Source organism: Hemiscyllium ocellatum, chromosome 35, assembly GCF_020745735.1.
Source record: "Hemiscyllium ocellatum isolate sHemOce1 chromosome 35, sHemOce1.pat.X.cur, whole genome shotgun sequence".
In the NCBI taxonomy this organism is placed as follows: Eukaryota; Metazoa; Chordata; class Chondrichthyes; order Orectolobiformes; family Hemiscylliidae; genus Hemiscyllium; species Hemiscyllium ocellatum.
In genome coordinates, this window is record NC_083435.1 from 10,189,092 (window position 1) to 10,207,224 (window position 18,133).

Here is an 18,133-nt window from a genome sequence, read left to right on the forward strand (position 1 = left end):
AGCTAGTAGATGTAAACCTTACAGCAGTGTTTAACTCGTGACATGATATGAGGGTGTATCTCTTTCCAGTGTTCCTTTTTTTTTCACTATCCTCTCACAGGGATTGGCGTTCCCACCATTTCTTGTCCAGAATCACTCCATCATTCCCCTCGGGCTGTGAACCAGGGCCTGATCCATGATTATTTTGAATTGCAGCCTCCACAGATAAAGAGGGTCAGAAGCCACTCCCGGTGGTGGATCTGGGCAAGGTCTCAGTGTCTAAGGTCACGGCCGACTCCCTCAAACTCTCCTGGGAAACGGAGAGATCCTATGATTCCTTCCTCATCGAGTACGGCCCTGAGGGCTTGGAAGATGTAAGCGAGATCCCGGTAACCGGTGACCGTCGATCCGCTGTCATCACAGGCCTGAGGCCTAGCACCACCTACAGGCTCCGTGTCTACGGGCTCTCTGGTGACCAACGCAGCAGACCACTGACCACCTCCGCCAAGACTACAGGTATTTCTGCTGAAACTGTGTAACTGTCTTTTTACAGCGAAATGTTTTTGTCATAAGCCACATTTCCTTCCACAGCCTCATGATGTTTCCATGACAACATCTGCCATTTCAGAATGGCGTTTCGTCACCACGTGGAATATGGATTCACACTGTCACTTTATTCTGCAGCTGAGCCAAGGAGAGCAAAAAGTGCAAAATCTATACTGGTCACCAACCACCTCATTAACCTTCCATCTTCCCAATGACGACGTGAGTGTGCCTGAGCGTCTGTCCTCACGTCAATCATCGAGCGGCTCCCAGCCCAGCAACGCCTCAATTTGACATCCTCCTCGTCGTTTCCAAATCCCTCACCACCCCATCTCATAGATCCTGAGCAAGCAGGTGAAAGTCCCAAACATAATATCCCAACTGGGAGACACTCCATCTGGCACTGAGGCATTCCCTCAGTACAGCAATACATCCTTCGGCCTTCACACTGTTCCTGAGTCTCTGGTGTGGAAGCGCTGACCTCCTTAGCCTCTTCAGTCTGATTCCAGAGGGAGCCACAGCTGGGAATTCCAGCTCTTTGTCCAGGCTCTCAGTTCCCAGATGTTTCCCGGGACAGTCACCATCTCTGGGGCCTTTCCAGCTTAGAACTGTCCTGCCATTGGCCGCCTGCCCTGTCTCTTCCTGCAGCTAATCAGAAAGCGAACTCGTCCCACGTTAGCCTGACTGGTTAATTGCCAATCCATTTCTCATTCCCAGAATGTAATAACCAATGATCAGAAATAAATAACCAGCCAACAGTTTTGCTCTGAATGACCCAGCGTGGACTGTGTAGAAATGGGGGCATTTCCTGTAAAGATTTTCCACCAATGGAAGTTCTCCAGTGACACCGTGGATTAACCTGCAGCAAATCTCACGGAGTCTGGCAGGACAGCAGAACGTTTCACACCGTGAGCTTATCTTCAATGAGCTAGTCATGCCATGCTTCCTCCAAAACATCCCCTCAACTCCCTCCCTCTTTTCCCTCAACTCACTCGCTTTGACCCCCTCAATTCCTTCCCTCTATCCCACTCAACTCCTTCCCTTTGCCTCCCTCAGTCCTCCTAAACTCCCTCCCTCTGTCCCCCTCATTTCCCTCCCACTGTCTCCCTCAATTCCCTCCCTCCGTCTCCCTCCTTCTGTCCCCCTCAACCCCCTCCCTCTGATCCTCTCAATTCCTTTCCTCTTCCACCCTCAATACTCTCCTCTGTCCCCCTCAACTCCCTCCTTCTGTCCCCCTCAACCCACTCCCTCTGTCTCCCTCCCTCTGCCTCCCTCAATTCCCTCCCTCGATCCTCCTCAACCCGCTCCCTCTGTCTCTTTCCCTTACTCCCTCAATTCCCTCTCTGATCCTCCCAACTTCCTCTCTCTGTCCTCCTCAACTCCCTCCCTCTGATCCCCTCAATTACCTCCCTCAGTTATTGGTTACTGTGGCAATATATCGCATGAGCTGAACTAACTGATTGAATTTATAAATTCCAGGATTGGTTCATGTATGTCGCTCTGACAAGGATCTAACATGTATAAGCCCAACCTTTTCCTGCAGTCACCTACTGATGTTTTTTTTTCCCCTTTCCTAGCCACCGCAGCTAAAGACACTGTGAAGCCAAGTAAACTTGGCGACCTTTCTGTCTCTCACATCACGGCTCAGTCCTTCAAACTCTCCTGGACAGCGAGCGAGGGCTTCGATTCCTTTCTGATAGAGTACAGCACCTCGGAGCCCCGGGGAGTGTACAACCTGACCATGACCGGGGACCAAAGGTCCACCTCCATCAAAGGCCTGAGGCCTACCACCGTCTACACTGTCCGTCTCTATGGGGTCGCTAAGGGCCAGCGCACAAAGCCACTGACCAGCGTAGTGACCACCACAGGTATTTGTTGCAGGAAGCAAATTGTTTGTTTTCCTTTGAAAGCCTTTTGTAGAGCCTTTGCAGGAAGGGGGTGTCATGTCATTGAGCTGTTGTTGGTTATGCTTTACCAGTCCTGAAAATCTTGACCCATGTTTCTCATGGAACATGGTCCGGCTACAACAGAAAAACAGAATTTGGAACTGAGGAAATATTTGTCCTCACTCACATCAATGCTCCTTAAACCTTCGTGAGACATGAGGGGTTTACTGGCAAGCATAGTCCCTGCTCAGAAAACCTTGGGTGCCTTTGTCTTTGTGCTTTTGTCTGTATTCATTGGGTAAAGTAATCCCTGTGAATCTACTCTCTCATTCTCAGGAATACACTTGGCCAACAATCTACCTCGAGGTAGACCCCGATCCTCTCTGCTTTCTCCTGGAATAATTCGGGTTGGCCAATGTGTGAGGGGCTCAGGGGTTATTCAGTGAACGTTCTGGAACCTGCAATGTCCGCAATGTCCCAGTGTTTCACTGCAAGCTCTTCCTCCCCCTCAAACAAAGCAAAATGGTGGATTTCCCATCACTTTCCTTTGTAGTGTCTGCAGCTATTAGAATGTGGGGTGTGTGTGTGCCTGAACAGGAAGCGTCTCTGGGAATACTGCAACGGCATTAAATTCCCAACACTTTTTCCAGCTGTTTGGCTCAGCTGATGGAGAATCAGCTGGGAATGCTGTTCCTCCTCCGTGTAGGTCTGAATTTGATCTGTTGGAATATTGGAGTGGTGCTGCTGATCTGTCCGTGTACATTAAGCCCCTTATATTGAGAACTTGATGATCTCTGTTAACTGACAGTGTGGAAACTGCAAGGACCGAGGAATGTCACACAATTGACAAAAATGCCACTGGTGACTCGAAATGTTCAAACTCAACATTGGTGAACCTGAGCTGTAGCTGAGGAGACACCATTTATTGTTTCACAGGATGTGGGCATCGCTGGATAGCAACCAGCATTTAGAATAGAATACCATAGCAATTTATTGTCAGGTGCCTTTCGAGTAAGATGTGTAGAAGTCGCCACAATTTGGTACCATTTTAATTAGAGGAATTATAAAAAGAAATAATTGAGTCAAAGTTAGGACAAACTTCATCTTTTGTTCCCTCCACAGCAATCTGGGTTTCTGGAGAGGCTCTTCACAGTGAGGGAGCAGTGGGTGTGGGAACCTGAGGAGGGAAACACAAAGGGAAGTGGGCTTCCTCTTCAAACGGGCTGCGTGTACTTGATAGGACGAATGGTTCTTTCTTTCTGTTCAGCACAATTGAATCGTTCTGGGATGCACAGCAATATGTCAGCTGGCAAAACCAGCTATGCAGCAAATGTTCCATCTGCCCATCCCATACTGTCAATCAGGGTCTGCTTCCAATAACTCATCAGGAGAGATGTGCTCCACTGGGTGTTGTTCAGTTGGAGCAGGTGTCCGTGTGTGTGTGTCTGTGTGTGTGTGTGTCCGTGTGTGTGTGTGTGTGTGTGTGTGTCCATATGTGTGTGTGTCAACATGTGCTTTTGTGCGTCTTCCGATATTCCGATATTCCCAATGCCTGCTCAAACGTTCCAGATTTCCTTGAGTCCTGGCAAACATTCCCATGCAACCTGGACAATATTGCGGGTACTCCATCAAAATATTCCCTGGGAGTCCCAGTTGATGTCCTGAGGTTGCAGGTGCTACATAAATGCAGACCCGCTGTTGCTGTCAAATGCCTCATTCTCGGAGCCACAGTAAACACGCAGTAACCAGGCTGTGAACCTCAGGATTTTGGGTTTGTCGGCTTAAACAGTGGAGGATTGTCACTTCACAGACCGGACAATGTGAGGTGGCAGCAGAGTCAGGGGTCAAATCCAAACCACATCTTTAAACAAAAAAAAAGCCAAAGAACTGCTGATGCTGGAAATCAGAAATAAAATCAGGAATTGCAAGACAAACCCAGTTCAGACGAAGGATCAGTTGATCTGAAATATTAACTCAGTTTTTCCATAAATTTCTGATTTAGTTTCCAAAATCTTTCTTTCCCATTTTAACCATACAACTGCAAAAACACCATCACCCAGTCCATGTTGGGTGGAAGGAGCTAATGTGAAACCTCAAAACACGAAGAGGGGAATCGCTGTGTGTGTGTTATAGTTATATCGAGTAAAAGATTTCAAACTTTGCTGATCGTACTATCTGTTGGAATGCTGTGACTGTAAGGAGATCATTTGTAAGCTTCAGTTCAGCTCAGAGTGTTGCAGTGAAGGAGATGGATTTGAATATCAGGGAATCACTTCCAGACTAGGCAGGGAGTCACACAGAATCGATTCTAATTGAAGGGATGCATTTTGGCTGAATGGTTTGCTTCTGGCGTTTTTCTGATGTTGTTGACCTGGTTCTGGTGTGACCCCATGCTCGTGATTTGACATTTTGTTCTCTCCCTCACTGTGTCCATCCCTGACAGACAAGGCCGTAGTCAAACCCGTTAAACTGAGACCTCTTTCCGTTTCCACGGTGGCGGCTCACTCTGTGCGGGTCTCCTGGACGACAGATTTGGTCTTTCGTTCTTTCCTGATCGAGTACAGAATCGTGGGGTCCCGGAGCGTGCAGAATGTGACGGTGATGGCTCATCGCCGCTCCTACCTCATCACAGGCCTGAGGCCTAGCACCAAATATACCGTCACCGTCTATGGGATTTCAAGAGGCCAGCGCACAGCACTGTCAACATCTGTGATAACCACAAGAGGTACCTGTCGTTCAGCAAATAGCCAATAGAATTCCCAGTCAATTATTCCCATTCTCCATCTGGAGCTGCTGCTGAACTTCGGCGAAAAATATTTTCCTCATTTCGACTGGACACCTTTCTGAGGGAAAATATTTTCATTGACCATTCACCTCTCGAGGTGCTTAAAGGCTTCCAGCACTTTCTCTCTTATCTCTCTTCCACTTTGCACCTCAGTATATTTTATCAGTTGCTATGGTGATGGTAGTCACTCTGGGTTGGTGACTGCAGTGAAACAAGTAACTCCAGTCAGTGGGGGAGGTGCTGGACATTGGGCGGGGCCATCAGGTTGTTGTGTAAACACCAACACAAAGACCCAAGCGATGGTGCCCAGTTATCACATCAAGGCAGCACTGAGGCTCCCCACTCTGGTCTTGTCTCTTCCTTCATGGAAGTGCAGGTCTCTGACATATTTATACCATCCACCCGCATTCTGGGGCTGTGTATAAATATCCTCCTGTGATTCACCTTTGTGAACCATGTACATCCCCAATGACTTTACTTGAACACATCTGCGCTGTCTATTCTGCTGTGAAAACTCTGTGACACATCAAAGTTGGCCAACATTTCTACATTGGCCTCTTCCACTCAGAGCAATGATGGACATCCTTCATTCATCAGTGGAATAATGATGTATCTGTGACTTTGCTCTTTGTCATTCCACTACAGCAGGCATCACAAACATGGTCTGAGAGGAGGGATATCCTTCCTGTCCTTTCTATCAATCTCTTTATCCTTTAGGGAGTAGGCTACAGGAAGGGCCTTTAACAGGCAGCAGAGGAGATTGACTAGAATTGTCCCAGGACAGAGGAACGTTAGTGATGATGTGAGTCTCGAGAACCGTCCTCCACAGAACAGAGAACGTTCAGAAGAGATTTGAATGTTGTCTCTACAATCTTCAATGGTTTTGAGCTAATGTATAACCTCACATTGACATATCTCCAGTTCAACAGCGGCTTTTCCAACAGAATTGGGTCATTCTCTGAAGTGGAATGATAGGTCAGGTTCTCGGTAATAGATAGCGGAGAGCGTCCATAGGAATTGGTCTGAAACAGAATTCACACGGATACATTAAGTCAATTCTAACCAATCTGGGTTTCTTGAAAGAGTTCAGAATCAGTGAGTTAACTGATTTGAGCTCAAGGATTTAAAATAATCAAAGGCTACATAATGAAGCAATTTTCTCTCAAGTTTTGATTTGATTTACAACTGTGACGTGTCCCGAAATGCAGTGAAAAGTATTGTTTTGCGTGTTATCCTGACGAATCATACCATACATACGTATATCAGGGGAATAGAACAGAATGCAGAGTGTAATGTTTACCTGGTTCACTGATAGACAGGTCACAGAGGTTCCCACTGTGCTGAGACTGAAGCTGGCCTATTAAAGGTAATAATGGATATTGATACACTTTAATGTGATGGAACCTTGTGATCTCTCTTTCCTGCTTTAAGACCCCTCTTCAATTCTGTCTCTTTGGTGAATCTTATACTCACCTGTCCTGAAATGTCTGTAACTGAATCTGTGTCAAAACGCTCATATGGCTGTTTGCCTGCATTAATGGTGCTGGATTAATGCAAGTTATTATTCTGAAAATCTGCATTGGCTGATAATGAGGTGTCATTAATCTTTGTATTTCTTGAAGCTCCATTGATGTTCGGAGCATCTTCAATGGGCTCAGTGCTGTGTCAATGCTGGAGTGAGTTCTGTGTTGGGAGGGGGAGGGGAGAGCCTCGGAACAGTTATTGAGTGTTCCTGACTCTTCACCGTCCCCTCACTGGGATGGCCATTCCCACCACGTCTGGTCCAGAATCACTCCGTCATTCTCCTCGGGCAGTGAACCAGGGCCTGATCCATGATCATTGTCTTCATTTTGAATTGTAGCCTCCACAGATAAAGAGGGTCAGAGGCCGCTCCCGGTGGTGGATCTGGGCAAGGTCTCAGTGTCTAAGGTCACGGCCGACTCCCTCAAACTCTCCTGGGAAACGGAGAGATCCTATGATTCCTTCCTGATTGAATACGGCCCTGAGGGCTCAGAGGATGTGAGTGAGCTCCCGGTAACCGGTGACCGTCGATCCGCTGTCATCACGGGCCTGAAGCCGAGCACCACCTACAGGCTGCATGTCTACGGGCTCTCTGGTGACCAACGCAGCAGGCCGCTTACCACCTCCACCAAGACCACAGGTATTACCCCTCAGCCTGAGAGACACTTTGTTCTAATTGACCTCCTTTGATGATTCTCTGACATTGTTGACCTGGGTTTCGGTTTGACTCCTTGTGGAAAATTTGACATGTTTCTCTTTCCGCCCTCCCACCTTCCCTCTCCCCATCCATCCCTGACAGACAAGGCCGTGGTCAAACCTGTTAAACTTAGACCTCTTTCCGTTTCCTCGGTGACGGCTCACTCTGTGCGGGTCTCCTGGACGACAGAGCTGGTCTTTGGTTCCTTCCTCATCGAGTACAGAATCGTGGGGTCCCGGAGCGTGCAGAATGTGACGGTGATGGCCCATCGCCGCTCCTACCTCATCACAGGCCTGAGGCCTAGCACCAAATATACTGTCACCGTCTATGGGATTTCCAGAGGCCAGCGCACAGCACTGTCAACATCTGTGATAACCACAAGAGGTACCGATCATTCAGCAAATGGCCAATAGAATTCCCAGTGTATTATTCCCATTCTCCATCTGGAGCTGCTGCTGAACTTCAATGAAAAATATTTTCCTGATTTTGACTGGACACCTTTCTGAGGGAAAATATTTTCATTGACCATTCCTACCTTGAGCATCCTAAAGGCTTCCAGCACTTTCTCTCTCATCTCTCTTCCACTTTGCACCTCAATATATTTTATCAGTTGCTGTGGTGATGTTGGTCACTCTGGGCTGGTGACTGCAGTGAAACAAGTAACTTCAGTCAGTGGGGGAGCGGCCAGACAGTGGGCTGGACTGTCGTGAACTTGTGTAAACACCAACACAAAGACCCAAGCAATGGTGCCCTGTTATCACATCAGGGCAGCACTGACGCTCCCTACTCTGGTCTTGTCTCTTCCTTCAGAGATGTGCAAGTTTGTGATATATTTATAGCATCCACCTGCATTCAGGAGCTGTGTATAAATATCCTCATGTGATTCATCTTTGTGAATCATGGACATCCCCAATGACTTGCAATACCTCTGCACTGTTTATTCTGCTGTGACAACTCCGTGACACATCATAGTTGGCCATCCTTTCTTCAATGGCCTCTTCCACTCAGGGCAATGATGAACATCCCCCATTGGTCCCTCGAGTGATGATGTGTCTGTGACTTTGCTCTTTGTCCTTTCACTACTGCAGGCATCACAAACATGGTTCTGAGAGGATGGATGTCCTTCCTGTCCTTTCTATCAATCTCTTTATCCTTTAGGGAGCAGGCTACAGGAAGGGTCATTAACAGGCAGCAGAGGAGATTGACTAGAATCGTCCCAGGACAGAGGAACGTTAGTGATGATGTGAGTCTCGAGAACCGTCCTCCTCAGAACAGAGAACGTTCAGAAGAGATTTGAATGTTGTCTCTACAATCTTAAATGGTTTTGACCTGATGTATAACCTCACATTGACATATCTCCAATTCAACAGCGGCTTTCCCAATAGAATTGGGTCATTCTCCGAAGTGGAATGATAGGTCAGGTTCTTGGTAACAGATAGCGGAGAGCGTCCATAGGAATTGGTCTGAAACAGAATTCACACGGACACATTAAGTCAATTCTAACCAATCTCGGTTTCTCAAAAGAGTTCAGAATCAGTGAGTTAACTGACTTGAGCTCAGGGATTTAAAATAATCAAAGGCTGCATAATGAAGCAATTTTCTCTCAAGGATTTGTTTTGATTTACAACTGTGACGTGTCCCGAAATGCAGTGAAAAGTATTGTTTTGCGTGTTATCTCGACCAATCTTACCATATATACGTACATCAAGGTATTAGAACAGAATGCAGAGTGTAATGTTTACCTGGTTCACTGATAGACAGGTTACAGAGGTTCCCACTGTGCTGAGACTGAAGCTGGCCTAGTAAAGGTAATAATGGATATTGTTACACTTTGATGTGATGGAACCTTGTGATCTCTCTTTCCTGCTTTAAGACCCCTCTTCAATTCCGCATCTTTGGTGAATCTTGTACTCACCTGTCCCGAAATCTCTGTAACTGAATCTGTGTCAAAACGCTCATATGGCTGTTTTCCTGCATTAATGGTGCTGGATTAATGCAAGTTATTATTCTGACAATCTGCATTGGCTGATTATGAGGTATCATTAATCTTTGTATTTCTTGAAGCTCCATTGATGTTCGAAGCATCTTTAATGGGCTCAGTGCTGTGTCAATGCTGGAGTGAGTACTGTGCTGGGAGGGGGACGGGAGAGCCTCGGAACAGTTATTGAGTGTTCCTGACTCTTCACTGTCCCCTCACTGGGATGGCCATTCCCACCATTTCTTGTCCAGAATCACTCCGTCATTCTCCTCGGGCAGTGAACCAGGGCCTGATCCATGATCATTGTCTTCATTTTGAATTGTAGCCTCCACAGATAAAGAGGGTCAGAGGCCGCACACGGTGGTGGATCTGGGCAAGGTCTCAGTGTCTAAGGTCACGACCGACTCCCTCAAACTCTCCTGGGAAACGGAGAGATCCTATGATTCCTTCCTGATTGAATACGGCCCTGAGGGCTCAGAGGATGTGAGCGAGCTCCCGGTAACCGGTGACCGTCGATCCGCTGTCATCACGGGCCTGAGGCCGAGCACCACCTACAGGCTGCATGTCTACGGGCTCTCTGGTGACCAAAGCAGCAGGCCGCTTACCACCTCCACCAAGACCACAGGTATTACCCCTCAGCCTGAGGGACACTTTGTTCTAAATGACCTCCTTTGATGATTCTCTGACATTGTTGACCTGCGTTTCGGTTTGACCCCCTCTGGAAAATTTGACATGTTTCTCTTTCCTGCCCTCCCACCTTCCCTCTCCCCGTCCATCCCTGACAGACAAGGCCGGGGTCAAGCCCGTTAAACTGAGACCTCTTTCCGTTTCCTCGGTGACGGCTCAATCTGTGCGGGTCTCCTGGACGACAGAGCTGGTCTTTGGTTCCTTCCTCATCGAGTACAGAATCGTGGGGTCACGGAGCGTGCAGAATGTGACGGTGATGGCTCATCGCCGCTCCTACCTCATCACAGGTCTGAGGCCTAGCACCAAATATACCATCACCGTCTATGGGATTTCCAGAGGCCAGCGCACAGCACTGTCAACATCTGTGATAACCACAAGAGGTACCTGTCGTTCAGCAAATGGCCAATACAATTCCCAGTCTATTATTCCCATTCTCCATCTGGAGCTGCTGCTGAAATGAAATGTATTTTCCTGATTTCGACTGGACACCTTCTGAGGGAAAATATTTTCATTGCCCATTCCTACCTTGAGCATCCTAAAGGCTTCCAGCACTTTCTCTCTCACCTCTCTTCCACTTTGCACCTCAATATATTTTATCAGTTGCTGTGGTGATGTTGGTCACTCTGGGCTGGTGACTGCAGTGAAACAAGTAACTTTAGTCAGTGGGTGAGCGGCCAGACAGTGGGCTGGACTGTCGTGAACTTGTGTAAACACCAACACAAAGATCCAAGCAATGGTGCCCTGTTATCACATCAGGGCAGCACTGACGCTCCCTACTCTGGTCTTGTCTCTTCCTTCAGAGATGTGCAAGTTTGTGATATATTTATAGCATCCACCTGCATTCAGGAGCTGTGTATAAATATCCTCATGTGATTCATCTTTGTGAATCATGGACATCCCCAATGACTTGCAATACCTCTGCACTGTTTATTCTGCTGTGACAACTCCGTGACACATCATAGTTGGCCATCCTTTCTTCAATGGCCTCTTCCACTCAGGGCAATGATGAACATTCCCCATTGGTCCCTCGAGTGATGATGTGTCTGTGACTTTGCTCTTTGTCCTTTCACTACAGCAAGCATCACAAACATGGTTCTGAGAGGATGGATGTCCTTCCTGTCCTTTCTATCAATCTCTTTATCCTTTAGGGAGTAGGCTACAGGAAGGGCCTTTAACAGGCAGCAGAGGAGATTGACTAGAATTGTCCCAGGACAGAGGAACGTTAGTGATGATGTGAGTCTCGAGAACCGTCCTCCTCAGAACAGAGAACACTCAGGAGAGATTTGAATGTTGTCTCTAAAATATTCAATGGTTTTGACAAGATGTATAACCTCACATTGACATAGAATGTGTATCTCCAGTTGAACAGCGGCTTTCCCAATAGAATTGGGTCATTCTCTGAAGTGGAATGATAGGTCAGGTTCTCGGTAACAGATAGCGGAGAGCGTCCATAGGAATTGGTCTGAAACAGAATTCACACGGACACATTAAGTCAATTCTAACCAATCTCGGTTTCACAAAAGAGTTCAGAATCAGTGAGTTAACTGATTTGAGCTCAGGGATTTAAAATAATCAAAGGCTGCATAATGAAGCAATTTTCTCTCAAGGATTTGATTTGATTTACAACTGTGACGTGTCCCGAAATACAGTGAAAAGTATTGTTTTGCGTGTTATCTTGACGAATCTTACCATATATATGTACATCAGGGTGTTAGAACAGAATGCAGAGTGTAATGTTTACCTGGTTCACTGATAGACAGGTCACAGAGGTTCCCACTGTGCTGAGACTGAAGCTGGCCTATTAAAGGTAATAATGGATATTGATACACTTTAATGTGATGGAACCTTGTGATCTCTCTTTCCTGCTTTAAGACCCCTCTTCAATTCTGTCTCTTTGGTGAATCTTATACTCACCTGTCCTGAAATGTCTGTAACTGAATCTGTGTCAAAACGCTCATATGGCTGTTTGCCTGCATTAATGGTGCTGGATTAATGCAAGTTATTATTCTGAAAATCTGCATTGGCTGATAATGAGGTGTCATTAATCTTTGTATTTCTTGAAGCTCCATTGATGTTCGGAGCATCTTTAATGGGCTCAGTGCTGTGTCAATGCTGGAGTGAGTTCTGTGTTGGGAGAGGGAGGGGAGAGCCTCGGAACAGTTATAGAGTGTTCCTGACTCTTCACCATCCCCACAGTGAGATGGCCATTCCCACCATTTCCTGTCCTGAATCACTCCATCATTCTCCTCGGGCTGTGAACCAGGGCCTGATCCATGATCATTGTCTTCATTTTGAATTGTAGCCTCCACAGATAAAGAAGGTCAGAGGCCGCTCACGGTGGTGGATCTGGGCAAGGTCTCTGTGTCTAAGGTCACGGCCGACTCCCTCAAACTCTCCTGGGAAACGGAGAGATCCTATGATTCCTTCCTGATTGAATACGGCCCTGAGGGCTCAGAGGATGTGAGCAAGCTCCTGGTAACCGGTGACCATCGATCCGCTGTCATCACAGGCCTGAGGCCGAGCACCACCTACAGGCTGCATGTCTACGGGCTCTCTGGTGACCAACGCAGCAGGCCGCTTACCACTTCCTCCAAGACCACAGGTATTACCCCTCAGCCTGACAGACACTTTGTTCTAAATGACCTCCTCTAGTGATTCTTTGACATTGTTGACCTGGGTTTCGGTGTGAAGCCTGTTGAAAATTTGACATGTTTCTCTTTCCTGCCCTCCCATCTTCCCTCTCCCCGTCCATCCCTGACAGACAAGGCCGTGGTCAAACCTGTTAAACTGAGACCTCTTTCCGTTTCCACGGTGACGGCGCACTCTGTGCGGGTCTCCTGGACAACAGATTTGGTCTTTGGTTCTTTCCTGATCGAGTACAGAATCGTGGGGTCCCGGAGCGTGCAGAATGTGACGGTGATGGCCCATCGCCGCTCCTACCTCATCACAGGCCTGAGGCCTAGCACCAAATATACCGTCACCGTCTATGGGATTTCCAGAGGCCAGCGCACAGCACTGTCAACATCTGTGATAACCACAAGAGGTACCTGTCGTTCAGCAAATGGCCAATAGAATTCCCAGTCAATTATTCCCATTCTCCATCTGGAGCTGCTGCTGAACTTCAATGAAAAATATTTTCCTGATTTCGACTGGACACCTTTCTGAGGGAAAATATTTTCATTGACCAATCCTCCTTGAAGGCTCCTAAAGGCTTCCTGCACTCTCCCTCTCACCCTTCTTCCACTTTGCACCTCAATATATTTTATCGGTTGCTATGGCGATGTTGGTTACTCTGGGCTGGTGATTGCAGTGAAACAAGTAACTCCAGTCAGTGACGGAGGGACGGAACAGTGGGTTGGACTGTTGTGAACTTGTGTAAACGCCAACACACAGACCCAAGCGATGGTTCCCAATTATCACATCCGGGCAGCACTGAGGCTCCTGAATCTGGTCTTGTCTCTTCCTTCAGGGATGTGCAGGTTTTTGATATATTTATAACATCCACCTGAATTCAGGAGCTGTGCATAAATATCCTCCTATGATTCATCTTTGTGAATCATGGACATCCCCACTGACTTAACTTGAACACCTCTGTGCTGTTTATTCTAGTGTGAAAGCTCTGTGACACACCATAGTTGGCCATCCTTTCTTCATTGGCCTCTTGCACTCAGAGCAGTGATGAACATTCCCCATTGGTCCCTCAAGTGAAGATGTGTCTGTGACTTTGCTCTTTGTCCTTCCACTACAGCAAGCATCGCAAACACGGTCTGAGAGGATGGATGTCCTTCCTGTCCTTTTTATCAATCTCTTTATCCTTTAGGGAGTAGGCTACAGGAAGGGCCTTGGAGAGGCAACAGAGGAGATTGACTAGAATTGTCCCAGGACAGGGGAAGGTTAGTGATGATGAGAATCTCGAGCTCTGTCTTCCTCAGAACAGAGAACACTTAGGAAAGAATTGAACAATGTCTCTAAATTCTTCAAGGTTTTTGACCCCATTGATAACCTCCCATTGACACAGAATTCATGTCTCCAGTTCAATGGAGGCTTTTCCCAACAGAACTGGGTCATTCTCTGAAGTGAAAAGATATGTCAGGATCTCTGTAATAGATGGTGGAGACAGTCCATAGGAATTGCTATGCAACAGAATTGACACAGATATATTGAGTTAATTCTAACCAATCACTGTTCCTGAAATAGTTCAGAATTAATTCGTTAACTGATCTGAGGGCAGAGATTTGTATTTATCGATTAAATAGAGACTAAATACAGAAAGAATTTTTTTCAAATAGCTGTAAAATTAGGACTTGATTTGATTTACAATTGTGACATGTCCCAAACTTCAGTGAAAAGTATTGTGTTGTGTGCGCTACAGACTGATCATCCGTACTTAGCTCAGTACATCAGAGTAACAGAACAGAATGCAGAGTATAATGTTTACCTGGTTCACTGATAGAAAGGTCACAGAGGTTCCCACTGTGCTGAGACTGAAGCTGGCCTATTAAAGGTAATAATGGATATTGTTAGACTTTAATGTGATGACACCTTGTGATCTCTCTTTCCTGCTTTCAGCCCCCTATTCAATTCTGTCTCTTTGGTCAAATCGACAGTCACCTGTCCTAAAAACTCTATATTCGACTCTGTGTCAAATGGCATCTAAATCACTCAGATAGCTATTTCGTTGCTGTTATGGTGCTAGATTAATGCAAGCTGTTGTTGTTCTCACAATCTGCAATGGCTGGTAACGAGGTGCTATTAATCTTTGTATTTCATGAAGCTCCAATGATGTTCGAAGCATATTTAATGGGCTCAGTGCTGTGTCAATGCTGGAGTGAGTACTGTGTTGGGAGGGAGAGGGGAGAACCTCAGAACAGTTATCGAATGTTCCTGTCTCTTCACCGTCCCTTCACTGGGATCGGTGTTCCCACCATTTCTTGTCCAGAATCACTCCATCATTCTCCTCGGGCAGTGAACCAGGGCCTGATCCATGATCATTGTCTTCATTTTGAATTGTAGCCTCCACAGATAAAGAGGGTCAGAGGCCGCTCCCGGTGGTGGATCTGGGCAAGGTCTCCGTGTCTAAGGTCACGGCCGACTCTCTGAAACTCTCCTGGGAAACGGAGAGATCCTATGATTCCTTCCTGATTGAATACGGCCCTGAGGGCTCAGAGGATGTGAGCGAGCTCCCGGTAACCAGTGACCGTCGATCCGCTGTCATCACAGGCCTGAGGCCGAGCACCACCTACAGGCTGAATGTCTACGGGCTCTCTGGTGACCAACGCAGCAGGCCGCTTACCACCTCCACCAGGACCACAGGTATTGCCCTTCAGCCTGACAGACACTTTGTTCTAAATGACCTCCTTTGATGATTCTCTGACATTGTTGACCTGCATTTCGGTTTGACCCCTTGTGGAAAATGTGATATGTTTCTCTTTCCTGCCCTCCCACCTTCCCTCTCCCCATCCATCCCTGACAGACAAGGCCGTGGTCAAGCCCGTTAAACTGAGCCCTCTTTCCGTTTCTACGGTGAAGGCTCAATCTGTGCGGGTCTCCTGGACAACAGAGTTGGTCTTTGGTTCCTTTCTGATTGAGTACAGAATCGTGGGGTCCCGGAGTGTGCAGAATGTGACAGTGATGGCCCATCGCCGCTCCTACCTCATCACAGGCCTGAGGCCTAGCACCAAATATACCATCACCGTCTATGGGATTTCCAGAGGCCAGCGCACAGCACTGTCAACATCTGTGATAACCACAAGAGGTACCTGTCATTCAGCAAATGACCAATACAATTCCCAGTCAATTATTCCCATTCTCCATATGGAGCTGCTGCTGAACTTCAATGAAAAATATTTTCCTGATTTCGACTGGACACCTTTCTGAGGGAAAATATTTTCATTGATCATTCCTCCCTTGAGCCTCCTAAAGGCTTCCAGCACTTTCTCTCTCATCTCTCTTCCACTTTGCACCTCAATATATTTTGCTGTGGTGATGTTGGTCACTCTGGGCTGGTGACTGCAGTGAAACAAGTAACTCCAGTCAGTGAGGCAGTGGGCTGGACTGTCATGAACTTGTGTAAACACCAACACAAAGACCCAAGCAATGGTGCCCTGTTATCACATCAGGGCAGCACTGACGCTCCCTACTCTGGTCTTGTCTCTTCCTTCAGGGATGTGCAGGTTTCTGATATATTTATAGCATCCACCTGAATTCAGGAGCTGTGTATAAATATCCTCATGTGATTCACCTTTGTGATTCATGGACATCCCCAACGACTTCATTTGGAACACCTCTGCACTGATTATTCTGCCGTGACAACTCTGTGACACATCATAGTTGGCCATCCTTTCTTCATTGGCCTCTTGCACTCAGAGCAATGATGAACATCCCCCATTGGTCCCTCGAGTGATGATGTGTCTGTGACTTTGCTCTTTGTCCTTCCACTACAGCAGGCATCACAAACACGGTTCTGAGAGGAGAGATGTCCTTCCTGTCCTTTCTATCAATCTCTTTATCCTTTAGGGAGCAGGCTACAGAAAGGGCCTCTAACAGGCAGCAGCGGAGATTGACTAGAATTGTCCCAGGACAGAGGGACGTTAGTGATGATGTGAGTCTCGAGAACCGTCCTCCTCAGAACAGAGAATGCTCAGGATAGATTTGAACGTTGTCTCTAAAATATTCAAGGGTTTTCACACGATCTTTAACCTCACATTGACATGGAACGCATATTTCCAGTTCAACAGAGGCTTTCCCAACAGAACTGTGTCTTTCACTGAAGTGGAGTGATTGGTCTGGTTCTCGGTAATAGATAGCGGAGAGTGTCTGTCGGAATTGCTCTGAAACAGAATTGACACAGATGCATTGAGTCAATTCTAACTACTCTCTGTTTCTCGAAAGTGTTCAGAATCAGTGAGTTAACTGATCTGAGTGCAGGGATTTAAAATAATCAGTTAAATAGAGGCGCGTAATGAAGCAATTTTCGCTCAAAGATTTGATTTGATTTACAATTGTGACATGTCCCAAAATGCAGTGAAAAAGTATTGCTTTGCGTGCTATCCAGTCTAATTGTACCAAACATATGTACATCAGGTAATGGAACAGAATGCAGAATATAATATTTACCTCGTTCACTGATAGACAGGTCACAGAGATTCCCACTGTGCTGAGATTGAAGCTGGGCTATTAAAGGTAATAATGGATATTGTTACATTTTAATGTGATGACACCTTGTGATCTCTCTTTCCTGCTTTAAGACGCCTCTTCAATTCTGTCTCATTGGTGAATCTTATACTCACTTGTCTTGAAATCTCTGTCAAAATGCTCATATGGTTGTTTGACTACATTAATGGTGCTAGATTAATGCAAGTTGTTATTGTTGTCACAACCTGCATTGGCTGATAATGAGGTGCCATTAAACCTTGTGTTTCTTGGATCTGCGGTGCTGTTCAAAGCATCTGTAATGGGCTCAGTGCTGTGTCAATGCTGGAGTGAGTTCTGTGTTGGGAGAGAGAGCGGAGAACCTCGGAACAGTTATCGAGTGTTCCTGTCTCTTCACTGGGATGGCCATTCCCATCATTTCATGTCCAGAATCACTCCATCATTCTCCTCGGGCAGTGAACCAGGGCCTGATCCATGATCATTGTCTTCATTTTGAATTGTAGCCTCCACAGATAAAGAGGGTCAGAGGCCGCTCCCGGTGGTGGATCTGGGCAAGGTCTCCGTGTCTAAGGTCACGGCCGACTCCCTCAAACTCTCCTGGGAAACGGAGAGATCCTATGATTCCTTCCTGATTGAATACGGCCCTGAGGGCTCAGAGGATGTGAGCGAGCTCCTGGTAACCGGTGACCGTCGATCCGCTGTCATCACAGGCCTGAGGCCGAGCACCACCTACAGGCTGCATGTCTACGGGCTCTCTGGTGACCAACGCAGCAGGCCGCTTACCACCTCCACCAAGACCACAGGTATTGCCCTTCAGCCTGACAGACACTTTGTTCTAATTGACCTCCTCTGGTGATTCTCTGACATTGTTGACCTGGGTTTCGGTTTGGACCCTGTTTAAAATT

General features: G+C 46.9%; 1 protein-coding gene across 1 annotated transcript in view; it reads left to right on the forward strand.

Annotated features, from left to right (window-relative positions):
- The window catches only part of LOC132832949 (tenascin-X-like), a 171,531-nt gene that overhangs the window by 106,574 nt on the left and 46,824 nt on the right, over positions 1-18,133 (forward strand). Inside the window, exons 41-52 of the mRNA XM_060851197.1 lie at positions 196-495; positions 2,100-2,390; positions 4,852-5,133; positions 7,055-7,354; positions 7,514-7,795; positions 9,715-10,014; positions 10,175-10,456; positions 12,379-12,678; positions 12,838-13,119; positions 15,090-15,389; positions 15,550-15,831; positions 17,732-18,031. Of these exons, the coding sequence (XP_060707180.1) occupies positions 196-495; positions 2,100-2,390; positions 4,852-5,133; positions 7,055-7,354; positions 7,514-7,795; positions 9,715-10,014; positions 10,175-10,456; positions 12,379-12,678; positions 12,838-13,119; positions 15,090-15,389; positions 15,550-15,831; positions 17,732-18,031 (3,501 nt within the window). The remainder of the gene's footprint in view (positions 1-195; positions 496-2,099; positions 2,391-4,851; positions 5,134-7,054; positions 7,355-7,513; positions 7,796-9,714; positions 10,015-10,174; positions 10,457-12,378; positions 12,679-12,837; positions 13,120-15,089; positions 15,390-15,549; positions 15,832-17,731; positions 18,032-18,133) is intronic.